The 12,264-nt window shown below is 38.6% G+C and overlaps 1 protein-coding gene across 5 annotated transcripts in view; it reads left to right on the forward strand.

Annotated features, from left to right (window-relative positions):
- MARCHF1 (membrane associated ring-CH-type finger 1) overlaps nucleotides 1–12,264 on the forward strand; it is a 247,367-nt gene that overhangs the window by 196,214 nt on the left and 38,889 nt on the right. For all 5 annotated transcript variants that reach the window (XM_036031937.1, XM_036031938.1, XM_036031940.1 and 2 more), the window contains one exon: nucleotides 8,512–8,692. In XM_036031937.1, the coding sequence (XP_035887830.1) occupies nucleotides 8,512–8,692 (181 nt within the window). The remainder of the gene's footprint in view (nucleotides 1–8,511; nucleotides 8,693–12,264) is intronic.

The following is a 12,264-nucleotide window of genomic DNA, read 5'->3' on the forward strand; positions in this document are numbered from 1 at the left end:
TTTCTTGAATTTATTGGGGTGACATCAGTTCACAAAACCACACAGGTTTCAAGTGTACAACTCAACAAAACATCATCTGCACACTGCACTGTGCACCCATCACACCAAACAAAGTTTCTCTGTCCCCATTGGTTCCCACTTTGTCCACCTTCACCTACTGCCACCCCCTTCCCTCTGGCTATGACCACACTGTTTTCTGTGTATGTGTGTGTGTATATATGTGTGTGTGTGTGTGTAAACATATACGTGTTTATATATTTATATGTATATGTGTGTATTTTTACTTAGTCCTGGTCACCTTCTTTCACCAGCCCCCAACCCTTCTCCCCTCTGACCCATGTACCCGTGCCTGTTTCTATTTTGTTCATCAGTTTATCTAGTTCATTAGATTCCACATATAAGTGAGATTATTTGTCTTTCTCTGACTGGCTTATTTCACTTAGCATAGTAATCCTCAAGTCCATCCATGCTGTTGCAAAAGTTAAGATTTCCTTCTTTTTATGGCCACATAGTATTCCGTCATGTAAATGGACCACAGCTTCTTAATCTACTAATCTACTGAAGGACATTTGGGCTGTTTCCAGGTCTTGGGTATTGTGAATAACACTACAATGAACAGAGGGGTGCATATATTCTTTTGAATTAGTGTTCTGGGTTTCTTTGGATATATTCCCAAAGGTGGAATTGCTGGGTCAAAAGGCAATTCCAAAAAACAGGCATAATTTTGACCCATTCACACCAGATGTCTGTTGTTGTGTTGGCTGTTGTCATTTTTTTATTTGACAGTCTAAGGGAAAAGAGGCCAGTGCCCCTGACTGAATAGTCAGGTAGTGCATGTTCTAAAAATGCTTGGGTGAGAATTGCTGCTTTAACACTGTGGCTGACTTATAAGCACCCCACTTACGCTGCGTATTTTTACGCTGTCCTGGGGCACTTTCTAACATCTTTGGAAAGCTCTGTTTATTCCTTTGACTTACCCAGTCATAAGACAGAACGAGACCAGTTGCCCTTTCACGCAGTAGCCTTTCACATACCTAAAGAAAGCTGTCATGGAATTTTCCTTTTCTGCCCTGTTTTCCTTCTGATGTTAAATATGGGACTTAGTATTTCTTTTTATTTGCTCCAGAATAAACACACTCACACTTTAGAAGTTCACCCCTCTGACCTATAATTTTTAATTATGATAGAAGGGTCTTAGCCAAGAATTTACATTTGTTGAATTCCATACTCTTCCCCCATCATCTGGCACTATCAGAGCTCACTTATCATAACATGTTATATTATCTCACCTATCAAATCTCCCCTAACATTTCTTACCTTCTCAGGCTACAGAATCCTAACATTTTTGGTCTGTCCTCCATAAGTAACCACTATTCCAGTCCCTACAAACATCTTATATGCCCTTCTGATTCCACTTTTCCCAACTTTAAGGGTTACAGTATAAAAGTGATACCACATGAGTCAAAGAGAAATAAGTTTGAAGAGGGACAGGTGAGTCAACAATGCAAAAAGACATAGGAAAGATAAAGAGCGGGAAAAAGTCTTTAGACTTGGCTGTGAGGAGAGTCTTGGTAGCTTAGCAGAAATGATCTAAGTAGGAAGATAGATGGAAAAATATCTCCCTTTCTTACATCACAGTCCATTACGATGAAAAGTGGCAATCTATAAACTGATATGCAGACAAAAAAATTGAATTGCTTTTATAAAAAGCCTGAAATGCATTGCTTTTATTACCTAGCAGCAATTTTTGTTGATTTTATTGATTACTTATAGATTGGCATTAATGCCTTAATTTGGGATGATATTTATGCTTTGAAATATTTTCTCATTAATCTTATTTTATTTGATCCTCATAATAGCCATGCATGATTCTTTACAGATAAATAAAACCAACTGTTTAAAAACTTGTGTGAGGCCATCCAGCATATTAAAGAGTGATGCTAAATTCAATCCCAGCTTTACTCTACGCAGTCTAAATATACTCTCTCGCCCAATTTTATTTGAGTCATGTCTTTGATTGACTAGCCTAAGCATTAAGCATTCAAATGTGTCAGTAACTAACTCACCTGTATGGACTTGGAGTTCATGACCTTGGCCTTTACAAGCATTTTCTCTGACTAACTTAGAAACTGTCTGCTAAAAAAGTATTAGTTTCAAAGAACTGAAAGCAATGACAAAAACCAAATTAGTAGTAGTTGCAGTAGTATTAATCCCGTAATAAAATTAACAAGTTAGCTGTAATAAAATTAACAAATATTTGATTGCCTACTATGTGCCAGGTACTGCACTCTTCTTATTTAATCCTCATGACACCCTAAGGAGTATTTTTAACCTCATTTTATGCATGAGTAAAGTGAGAACTTCTCCAGTTTATTGGTGCAAAGAGCAAGGATGTCAGTCACGCCTTGATTTGCTTGTGAATCTCAAGCGCCAAACTATTCCATATTTTTTCCTATGACTAGAAAAAAATGCAACCAAAGGGATGTAAAGTCATCTATGAAAGACAGGAATATTCTACATATCAACAGTTTTTGTCCCACTTCCCCCCACTTTCAAAATCAGCTTTTTGCCATCATGATTTCCAGTCTCTCAAACCCGTTTTCTCAAAATACATTAACCACAAGATAGTTTCACTCGCCTTCTTGCTCAGTGAGTCTAGACCCTATGACCAACTGTTTTCACCACGTGTTCTCTGACGCACCACGACGCTTCACTTGTCTGTCCTTCCCATTTCTGACGCAGTGACCTCAAGATGTGAGGTTGTGCCACCAGTGTGGGCTTGCTCCCTGACTGCTGCACACCGACAAGGCACACTTAGTGTAACAGCAGCCACGAGCCATCCATGCGGTCTGATCTCACCAGGGACCCCGTGACTGCTCCATACTTCTAACACTCACGCCTGGCTAATTTTCCATCACATTCTCCACGTGGCGTTTTCTAATTATTTGCAGCCTCTGTAAGACCTTGGCCTTACGCCTTCGCGTCGTCTGTTTAGCATACAGGTTGTGTCCTACATCACAGAAGAGAGTAAGACCACCCAGACCCCGCTACTGCAGTTTCCTCTGCCTGTGCCACCTTTGGGTTTTCCTTTACCTCTTGCTCACAGGAAAATGTGTCTGTTTCCCTCCTGTGTGTTTTTCCACTTACCTGAAGATAGTCCTTTACCATACTTTTCTTTCCTCATTCTTAACTTCTCCAGAAACTTCATTTACCAATGGAGCATTCTCTTGCCTATTTTTTAGAGGAAGACCTCCCTTTGGTACCTTTGCCTCTGCTTTACAAACAAGAAACCTATTGAAAAATAAAATGAAATGAAAATTAAAAGTAAAATTTCCTTTAGTCTGCTCTCCTTTCACCGATCTACTATATTGCTCAAGAAGAATGATTATATCTCCTCATTCATTTTCTTGAGCATTCATTTCTCACCCCCAGCTTAATACCTCTCAACGTGGCTCTGACCGACATGTATTCTAATCATTTTTTAGCTTCGTAAAGTGAATTCAAAGAACGAGTGCCAAACTTGGAAGCATGATGATTGATTTTGAGTAAAGAACAACATCCAGATTAAACCATTACAAACCAAGCAGTATCCATAATTGCTGTGCTTAGAGATTGTTTAATTGGAGAGAAGTATGAAGAAACATGGAGGCAAGGAAGTGAGGGGATCTATCAGAAAGATTTGCCCTGGCTGGCGTAGCTCAGTGGATTGAGCTCGGGCTGCGAACCAAAGTGTCACAGGTTCAATTCCCAGCCAGGGTACATGCCTGGGTTGCAGGCAATAACCCCCAGCAATCACACATTGATGTTTCTCTCTCTCTCTATCTCCCTCCCTTCCCTCTCTGAAAATAAATAAATAAAATCTTTAAAAAAAGGAAAGATTTGCTGCAAAGAGGAAGATGGCGTGAAATACGGAGAGAGGTAATAGTCCTGCACACGAGGAGCTGTCTGAAGGTTACAGAGGGGTGACTGCCTTCAGGGTCGCATCCTGTAAACGTGAGATGCCGCCACAGCTAGCCAGGGAAACAGACCCAGTGAGGTCCTCGGGATCTCCGCACACGCAGCAGGCCAAGAGGCTCCCTGTCTCCCCAGTGTCACCGCAGTGTTTCAGAGTCTTAATACCTAGATGATCGCGATGGTTACCCAAATGGGGCCCCTGCCTGCAGGTTCTTTTCTCTCCCTCTCAATTTAGCCTACCTGCTGATGCTGTTGTCTGACTTTCTTTGCATATAGCAAGAACCAATAAAATGTGAATGAATAAAAGGACAAATGAGTGAATGAAAAATTCCAAAGTTACACAATCACTAGGTCCTTCATGATTTTTTTTTTTACTGATAAAGTATTTTTTAACAACTTAGGCAAAAAAAATGTTATTATTCTACTAGAATTAAGAAGCCTTGATAAGGTGGGGGTTGGGAAGCTGTGGAGGAGATTTTAAGATATATAAGGACAAGAAATAAAAGCCTACTTTTTTTATCCACATTCAAAGATATGTTTTATTGATTTTAGAGAGCGAGCAAGGGAGAGAGAGAAAGAAAGATGTGAGAGAGATGTGGTTACCTCCTGTATGCACCCTGAACAGGGATTAAACCCTCAACCTAGGTATATGCTCTGACTAGGAATCGAACCCTCAACCTTTTGTTGTACAGGACAATGCTCCAACCAACTGAGACCCAACCAGGGCAAAAAAGCCTACTTTTTTAAAAACTTAAACAATAAGGAAGGAACTTTAGTGAGTACACACACACACAATTTTCTAAGTTTAATTAGAAAAATAGCATTTTATGGTCTGCTTTTCACAGAGAGTCAGAAATTATATGGAAGTTTATTTAAGTTATAAAATGTGAAAGTCTCAATATCTGCTGATTAAACTGTAAGCAGCCAGTTCATATACAAAAAGTGCCCCAAAAAGACACCAGTGAAGATCACCAAAAATTTTATAGAATCTTGCCCTGGCTGGTGTGGCTCAGTGTATTAAGTGCTGGCCTGTGAACCAAAAGGTTGCCGGTTCAATTCCCAGTCAGGGCACGTGCCTGGGTTGTGAGCCAGGTCCCCAGTGAGGTATGCAAAAGGCAACCACACATTGATGTTTCTCTCCCTCCCTTCCCTTCTCTCTAAAAATAAATAAATAAAATTAATTTTAAAAATTTACAGAATCACTCAAACCATAAGCCATAATTTTACCCACAAGGCAAAAGTTCATCAAAATTATGAATATTTTACAATGCAGTTTTATTATTAAAATTATTTTGTCTACACAGTCATTCTGTTGGAAAAAGCATGTTTATGTTTTCATTTATAATTTGGCAATTGTGGTTTGTATAAAGTATATCAAGTTAAGACTTGTTTAATTCTTTCTATAATGGCACTATCACTTTATTTTTTATTTCTAGATGATATTTGAAGTTTATAGTTAGCTCTTAACTTCATTCAGAACAACCTCAACATGATTTAAAAAAGACTCTTGGGACCCAACATCAGTCAAATAATTTAGAATGCTAAAATAATGCAAAAATACATCTTGTGAATTGGAAATGAAAATGAACTAAGCTTTTGGGTTTTCCTATGGGAAATAATTTTATATAAAAAGATGATATTGCTGGTAGTGCTTCAATTAACAGTTTAACAGAAAATTTTTAAAAGGAGTCTATAAGACACAGTAAGTTGGACTACATAGTCAGCAAACTCACAAGCCATTTGAATTCCGTAATCAGTGAGGTCATTGTTTAAATCTGCTTATGAATAAATTACTTTTTTCACGTCAGTAAAAATCAGTCTCAGAATTGCCTTGGCAGCTGTGCAACATTTGATATAATCGGGTTTTCATTTTGGCAGTTTTAAAGTTAAATTTATTGGGGTGACATTGGTTAATAAAATTATATAGGGTTCAGTGCAGTGTACAAGTGTAGTGTACAGTGCTATGATACATCATCTGTGTATTGTATTGTGTGCCCCTCACCCAAAGTCAAATCTTCCACCACCGTGTATTTGATTCCCTTTGCTGTTTACTACCCTCCCCAACCCCCGTGCCTCTGGTAACCACCATGCTTTTGTCTGTGTCTATGAGTTTTTATTTGGTTTTCTTGTTTGTTCATTTGTTGCTTTCAGTTTTTACTCCACATCTGAGTGAAATCGTATGGTTCTCAACTTTTCGTGTCTGAGTTATTTCATTTAGCATAATATTCTCAAGGTCCATCCATGTTTTCACAAATGGCAGTATTTCATCTTTTTATTGGCTGAATAGTATTCCATCGACGCAATCATATTTACTGATGAATTATATGATGGTATTAACTATAAGTTTTTGTTTTTCAAATGAGAAATTGTGCCCCCAGGGTTTCGATGACAGACTGGAAGGACTTTCATGTTTATTGTACGCTTCTCCATGTAACCTTTACTTCAACTTTTGTTCCTTGCAGAAGTTGAAGGGATTTTTTGGTAAACTTTGTTTCTATTATTGTTGTTGATGTTCACGAATTATCCTTAACTCATAAACCCACGTTTAAAACAGGTTAGCCAACGTTTCCTGTAACGGGGTGGATAGTAGATGCGTTAGTCTCTGGCACCGCACGGCCTCCGCAGCAACTCTCAAATCTGCAGGCACAGCGCAAACAACGCCCTGAGCGATACATAAACAGTGTGTGTGGCTGCGTTCCAGTAAAACTTTATTTACAAAAACCTGCAGCAGGAAAAACTGGGCCAGCGTTTGCTGACCCCTGATCTAAAGGAGCGACTCTGTGTGGAGGCAGGGAGATGCAAGCTTCAAAGCTTAAGAAATGGCAATCTGTCATGCTGTATAATTCATTGTTTCACAGGCTCCAACAACAAGTATCACAACAAAATGAGGTGCAGTAAAAACCCAGGTTTGCTTTCACTGGTTGCTTTTATGATAAGCCATAGTTTGTTGGCTGAATAGCTCCTTTCCTCAGAAACCCTCTGCTGAGCAGCCGCGTGCACCCAACACCCTACTGGCAATGGGTGTGATATAATGTATACTAGGCCCTCATCTTTAGGACCTACACCTTTGGAAAGAGTAAATATTTGGGGCTTTCATATTGAAAAAAGAAATAGTCTCTCAGATAATTTTGAGTGTGTCCCCACCACGTCAGCCTTTTGTATGTGCTGCTAAACCAACACTGTTACTTCCTAACTCAGCCCAGGGGAGGCAGACCCTACTCGCACCCCCTGGACTTTGGAAGTCAGTGTTTCTTTCAGCTAACTTGATTTTTACTTAAGGCAAAGAGATTCAAAATACGACTGCACGGTGTCACACTTCTTTATTTTAAGGTTAGGGAAGGGTTGGGTTTCAATTCCTGTATCTCGCCGCAACAACAATCTGAGCAGTCATGTCATTTCCCCCGGGGAGGCCGCTGGGACAGATAAGGGTGTTTTAAAAGTTCGCTTTTTAAAGCCCGTGTTTCTGGAGGGTAGAGCACCTAGACCTCAAAGGAAAGAGCAGCAGCAGCAATTTAAACATTCTTCCAGTGTGCCACGGAGACTCAGCCCAAAAAGTGCAACTATACAGATTCTTTCTAATGTTCCATTCTTATTTCTAACAGATTTCAAGCAATATTTCTAATTAATTTTAGTATCAACTTTAACAGCTGGTTAAAGCATAAGTACTTTATGCTTTAACCAGCATAAAAAAAATACTAGGATTTGAATTCACAACCTTGAGGTAAGAAAAGCTTATCTCATCCAATGAGGAAAACAAATTACTTTTTAAAATTTGGAGATGAGAATGATAATTTCATAGGCTGTGAATCTATGACACCAAAATTCATGGTAATTCAGGAAACGAATTGAACTCTGAATTCCTTGGAAGATGTAGTAATTAATACTTTAAAACAATAGGATTTACTAAACTTGAACTTTATGGTAGCCAGTAATCTTTGTGACTTCTAAACAATGATAACTGTCGGCAGTTTAGGCCATTCATTGTGACCAAGTTTATGCACATCTTCCTAGGAACACCTTTGTGATATTTCCAAGCTGAGACTTTCTGTGTCCACTTTATTCTTTGGTAATGTATTAAATTTTTCAGAATTCTTCTACATGGGTAGAATACTCTATGTACTAAATTATACACCATGTCCTGTAAAATTAGCATCAAAATAAAAGAATAAGGTCATTAGATTATAACATTCCTTAGGATACTTAGAAGTCATAGCGTTTATGTATGAAAGCAGGCCTATGTCATAAACACTGACCTATTAAATAGATTAAACTGGGGACATAGGTCAGTCACTGTGCTATTAAAGCTGGCTTCAGTGTAAGAATGTTCCAGTGTTTAAAACCCTGCAATATGACTTAAGAGTCCAGCAATGACTATGCAAATGAAACAAAATTAATATCAGTCACAGGTTCAGTTCTAGCATCAAGATCAAAGAAACATTCTTGCATTATGGAGCTTAGCGTGCAGTTCCCAATGCAGCCTGGGATGAGAGAAGGAGATGTCCACCGATGAAATGTGTTCTCTGGGAGATCTCATCCTGGCTGCTGTGTCCTTCCCAGGATCTGTCACTGTGAAGGAGACGAAGAGAGTCCCCTCATCACACCCTGCCGCTGCACGGGCACCCTGCGCTTTGTCCACCAGTCCTGCCTCCACCAATGGATCAAGAGCTCGGACACGCGCTGCTGTGAGCTCTGCAAGTATGACTTCATCATGGAGACCAAGCTCAAACCCCTCCGGAAGGTACAGTATCTGTAGGCATTGGTTTGGAAGAGAGAACTCGCAAAGCGGGCTTGTTTTAAAAATCCGTTTCTTTCCCCAATAAGACTTTGCTAATACGCTGATATTTGTGAAGAGTACATGTCCTGTATTGAGCTCTGTAGGTAAAAGCCTACATGTCTTATATTGGGCTCAACATGTAAAATGCAGCCAAATGTTTGCAGATTATTCTTCCTCCTTCTCTGTTTTATATTCTAGAGCCTCTGATTTTTATATCACTCTTCAAATGTCAAGAAGTATATGTGTGTGAATGTATATATGTGTGTGTGTGCGTGCAAAATATTCTTGTAATTCAATGTAATTGAATTGATGGGAACTGTGAGAACATTGTACTCACTGAGGTCAATTCCCAAGAAGGTTGGATAATAGATTACAATAAATAACATGAACTCATCTAATTTCTTGAAAGTCAGGCATTAGGTAATATTAGAGAATGATTTCTTCTATGAGTGTGGACTCTTTTCTGTGTTTGCCTTTATTTGGAAATTTGGTTTGAAGGTTCATGTATAGTTTGAGTAGACAGAAGAGGTGTTATGTTCCATAATGTACACTGAGCTCTAAGACAGAGAGAGGTAAGTGCATTTTTACTCATAAATTTAATCTTCAAATTCCTCATGTATGTTCTATTTTTCTAAAGAATAAAGATAAGAATATGAGTAAAAGATAAAGTTAGCATCTCACTCAAAGCTGGCAGAGGAAAACTTGTAAAGGATACAAAGAAAATACACTTTATATAATCTGTTCTTGATAGCTGGGTCCCTGGACTTTTGCACGTAACATATTCGTCTTGTTATCCAACCACAGCCTCACATGTATGGATGCCCCAACTTCCAGATGAGAGCATGGAGACTGCAGTTTAAATAACAACTCTGCCCAGAGCTGCTTTCTCATTTAAATTAAATGGGAAGAGAAAGTGTATAAAAAGAACATTGCTTGGAAATAAACATGATGGGTTCTGGGATGAGCAGAGATTTAAAGCAAACAAAAATATTCCAGTAGGCCTCTGAGTGGTGGCTGGCCATCACAATTCTCCATCAAAAAATGTGTAAATTATGGAGACAGAGAATAGCATTCCCTGCCTGTGCAGTAGCTTTGATTTTAAAAATTTGCAAGTGGTTTAGAGATGTTGAAACTGATGCACAAAATGTCTGAGATACACATTGTCTGTTTTTGACATACAGGGTGACCCGAGTGCCAAAAGGTGACACTCTGTTCCTCGGGTCCCAGAGCAATCAAATGCCAAAAATAGAAACAGACCCTCACTCCTTGCCCTTTACCTTTTCTACTGAACAGACACGGTGTGTTTTCCGGAGCAGCTAAATGACACGTCGGGCCCCATGATTCTCTTGTACATGTCCCTTCTAACTCCTCAGGGAACTAAAGGTTATTTCATAGCATCTATATATTTCCCCATGGCATTTTCCTTAACTTACAGCTATATAAAATGTTGACTTTAACTTTGTCAAAAATAATATTTCAATTTGAAAGCCACAATCTAGAATATTCACATGTTCTCTTCTTCATACTATTCTCCCCTCCCCCTTTTGTGTAGCAAGCTGTATATGATGCTGTATGTAACTTGCAAAGTCTTCTTACTATACCTTCAGCTTTCATAGAATCATCCCTTATAATATAATTTTCATTCTCTATAATTGATAAACCTACCAGGAAATTATTTTCTCCCCTCAACTAACCTGTTCATAAACCAGAGAAATGCAGTGAATACATCTATCCTTTTTAATAAATATAAATATTCATTATATAGTAAGAAGAAAATAAATATGTTCTTAGTAATAAATATGTTGTGGCAACCTAGTGGGCACCTACTATCTGTTGATTAATGGAATACCCTAGTTTTTTTAATATTTCCTTTGATTTGTCATAAATATTAATGAAAGACAGCATATCAACATCCTTCATTTTTAATAGCATTCATATATCTACAGAAGATGTTAGAATCTCATCCAGAGGTTGCTTCCTGACATCCCGTGGATGTGGTTTAAATTTGAAGTAGTTTTAACTTTGTGTTTTAAATTTGAACTTAAAATTTGCATTAGTTATTAACATTTAAATAAGTGATTACTTTATGTAAAGTTCCACAGATCTGTAGTAAAACAATCACAGTGTTTGGTACTGGAACCGCCTTCCCACAGGACAACCACCAGGGGAGCTCGATGATGGCCAGTCCTTTCAAAAGGCTCTTTGCCTTTAAGTTCTCCACCCGTCTCAGTCCTTTCTCTCTTTCCGATCCCAAGACCTTGTGCCATCTCCACTCATCCGAGGTCCGCTGTGGCTCCAGTGGAGGTAGCTCAACTTCTGGTCTAAGACATGAGTCCTAGGCATGAGAAACATGCATTCTATCCCTGCCTCTAGGATTTTCAGGCTTCACAAACCTAGAAAAAGTATTCCAAACTTTCACTTCCTCCTTTAAGCCAGTGGGGCTCTGGGATAACACTTAAATGGCAGCATGCACAATGACTTTTCAGGCTCTGAGGTGGTATAAACTAGACAGAGATGAGGCATTTTAAAACTTTTCTAGATGGTTTGGTTTGATGGCACTAAGATTCAATCACAGTTTTCTTTTGGTAGCTTTTAAGCGGTCATTAAGAATGACAGGCACAGAACTGGGTTAGAATGTATTCGAAGTACATTCAATTAATTGCTCTCAACTCAGTAATTCCATTACAGCTCACAACATTCTAAAGACCAACCACATGAAACAGTTAATTTAGCTAATGATTCTGGGTTTCTACCATTAGCCAATGGAAGCAGGATATTCTGTTTAGGTGGAATAGCTTCTTAAATTAGAAAGGTGCGAATCTTCATAGTCTGATGAACCTTAGGGCTTAATAGTCAGTCTCTAAAGATACCAGTTAAACCTTCCTTCATTAATTGCTAATATCACTACACCAAAATCTATAGTTAGTAAATTCCTCAAGGTGTCCTAATGTTTTCAGAAGAAAATCTTTCAAGTCTAGATAAAATCAAGAGCTTATTTGAGAAGAAGCAATTTGCATCATCTTTAAGTCAGTCGCTCAGCTACTTTTATAACATTCAAGAAAAGTCCCGTTAATCTTCGGAGTTACCCAATTCAGAAATAATTCTCAAGACCAAGAAAAGTCAAAAAGCTAAAAATACAGAAAGCAGAGTGATGACTCGGTGGGATTTGGAAATGGCACAGTGTCAGGGAGGAAGCAGGAACTAATCTCCCGTGCTGAAGCTGAAGAACTGCAGGGGTTCAGGTCTGAATCACTCCTGAGTGGGAGCAACCAGCTGCTGGGCATGTAGCTAAGCTCGAAGATAGCAAACGCTGCTGACAACTTTATGTCCCTGCCTAAACTATTTCTTTATATAGTTTTCCATATACAAACTATTGAACAAATATTCAACTCTGTGCATCCATTTATTCCATGTCTCATTTCTATGAATAAAAGGAGGCAATTACCTTTGCTTAAGTAACAGGTTGAACCATATGCACTTGTCATTCTTGCAGATCAAAAACAATTGAATATTTGGAAGTTCATAATATATAAATT

The sequence above is a fragment of the Phyllostomus discolor genome, chromosome 8 (assembly GCF_004126475.2).
Source record: "Phyllostomus discolor isolate MPI-MPIP mPhyDis1 chromosome 8, mPhyDis1.pri.v3, whole genome shotgun sequence".
NCBI classification, from domain to species: domain Eukaryota; kingdom Metazoa; phylum Chordata; class Mammalia; order Chiroptera; family Phyllostomidae; genus Phyllostomus; species Phyllostomus discolor.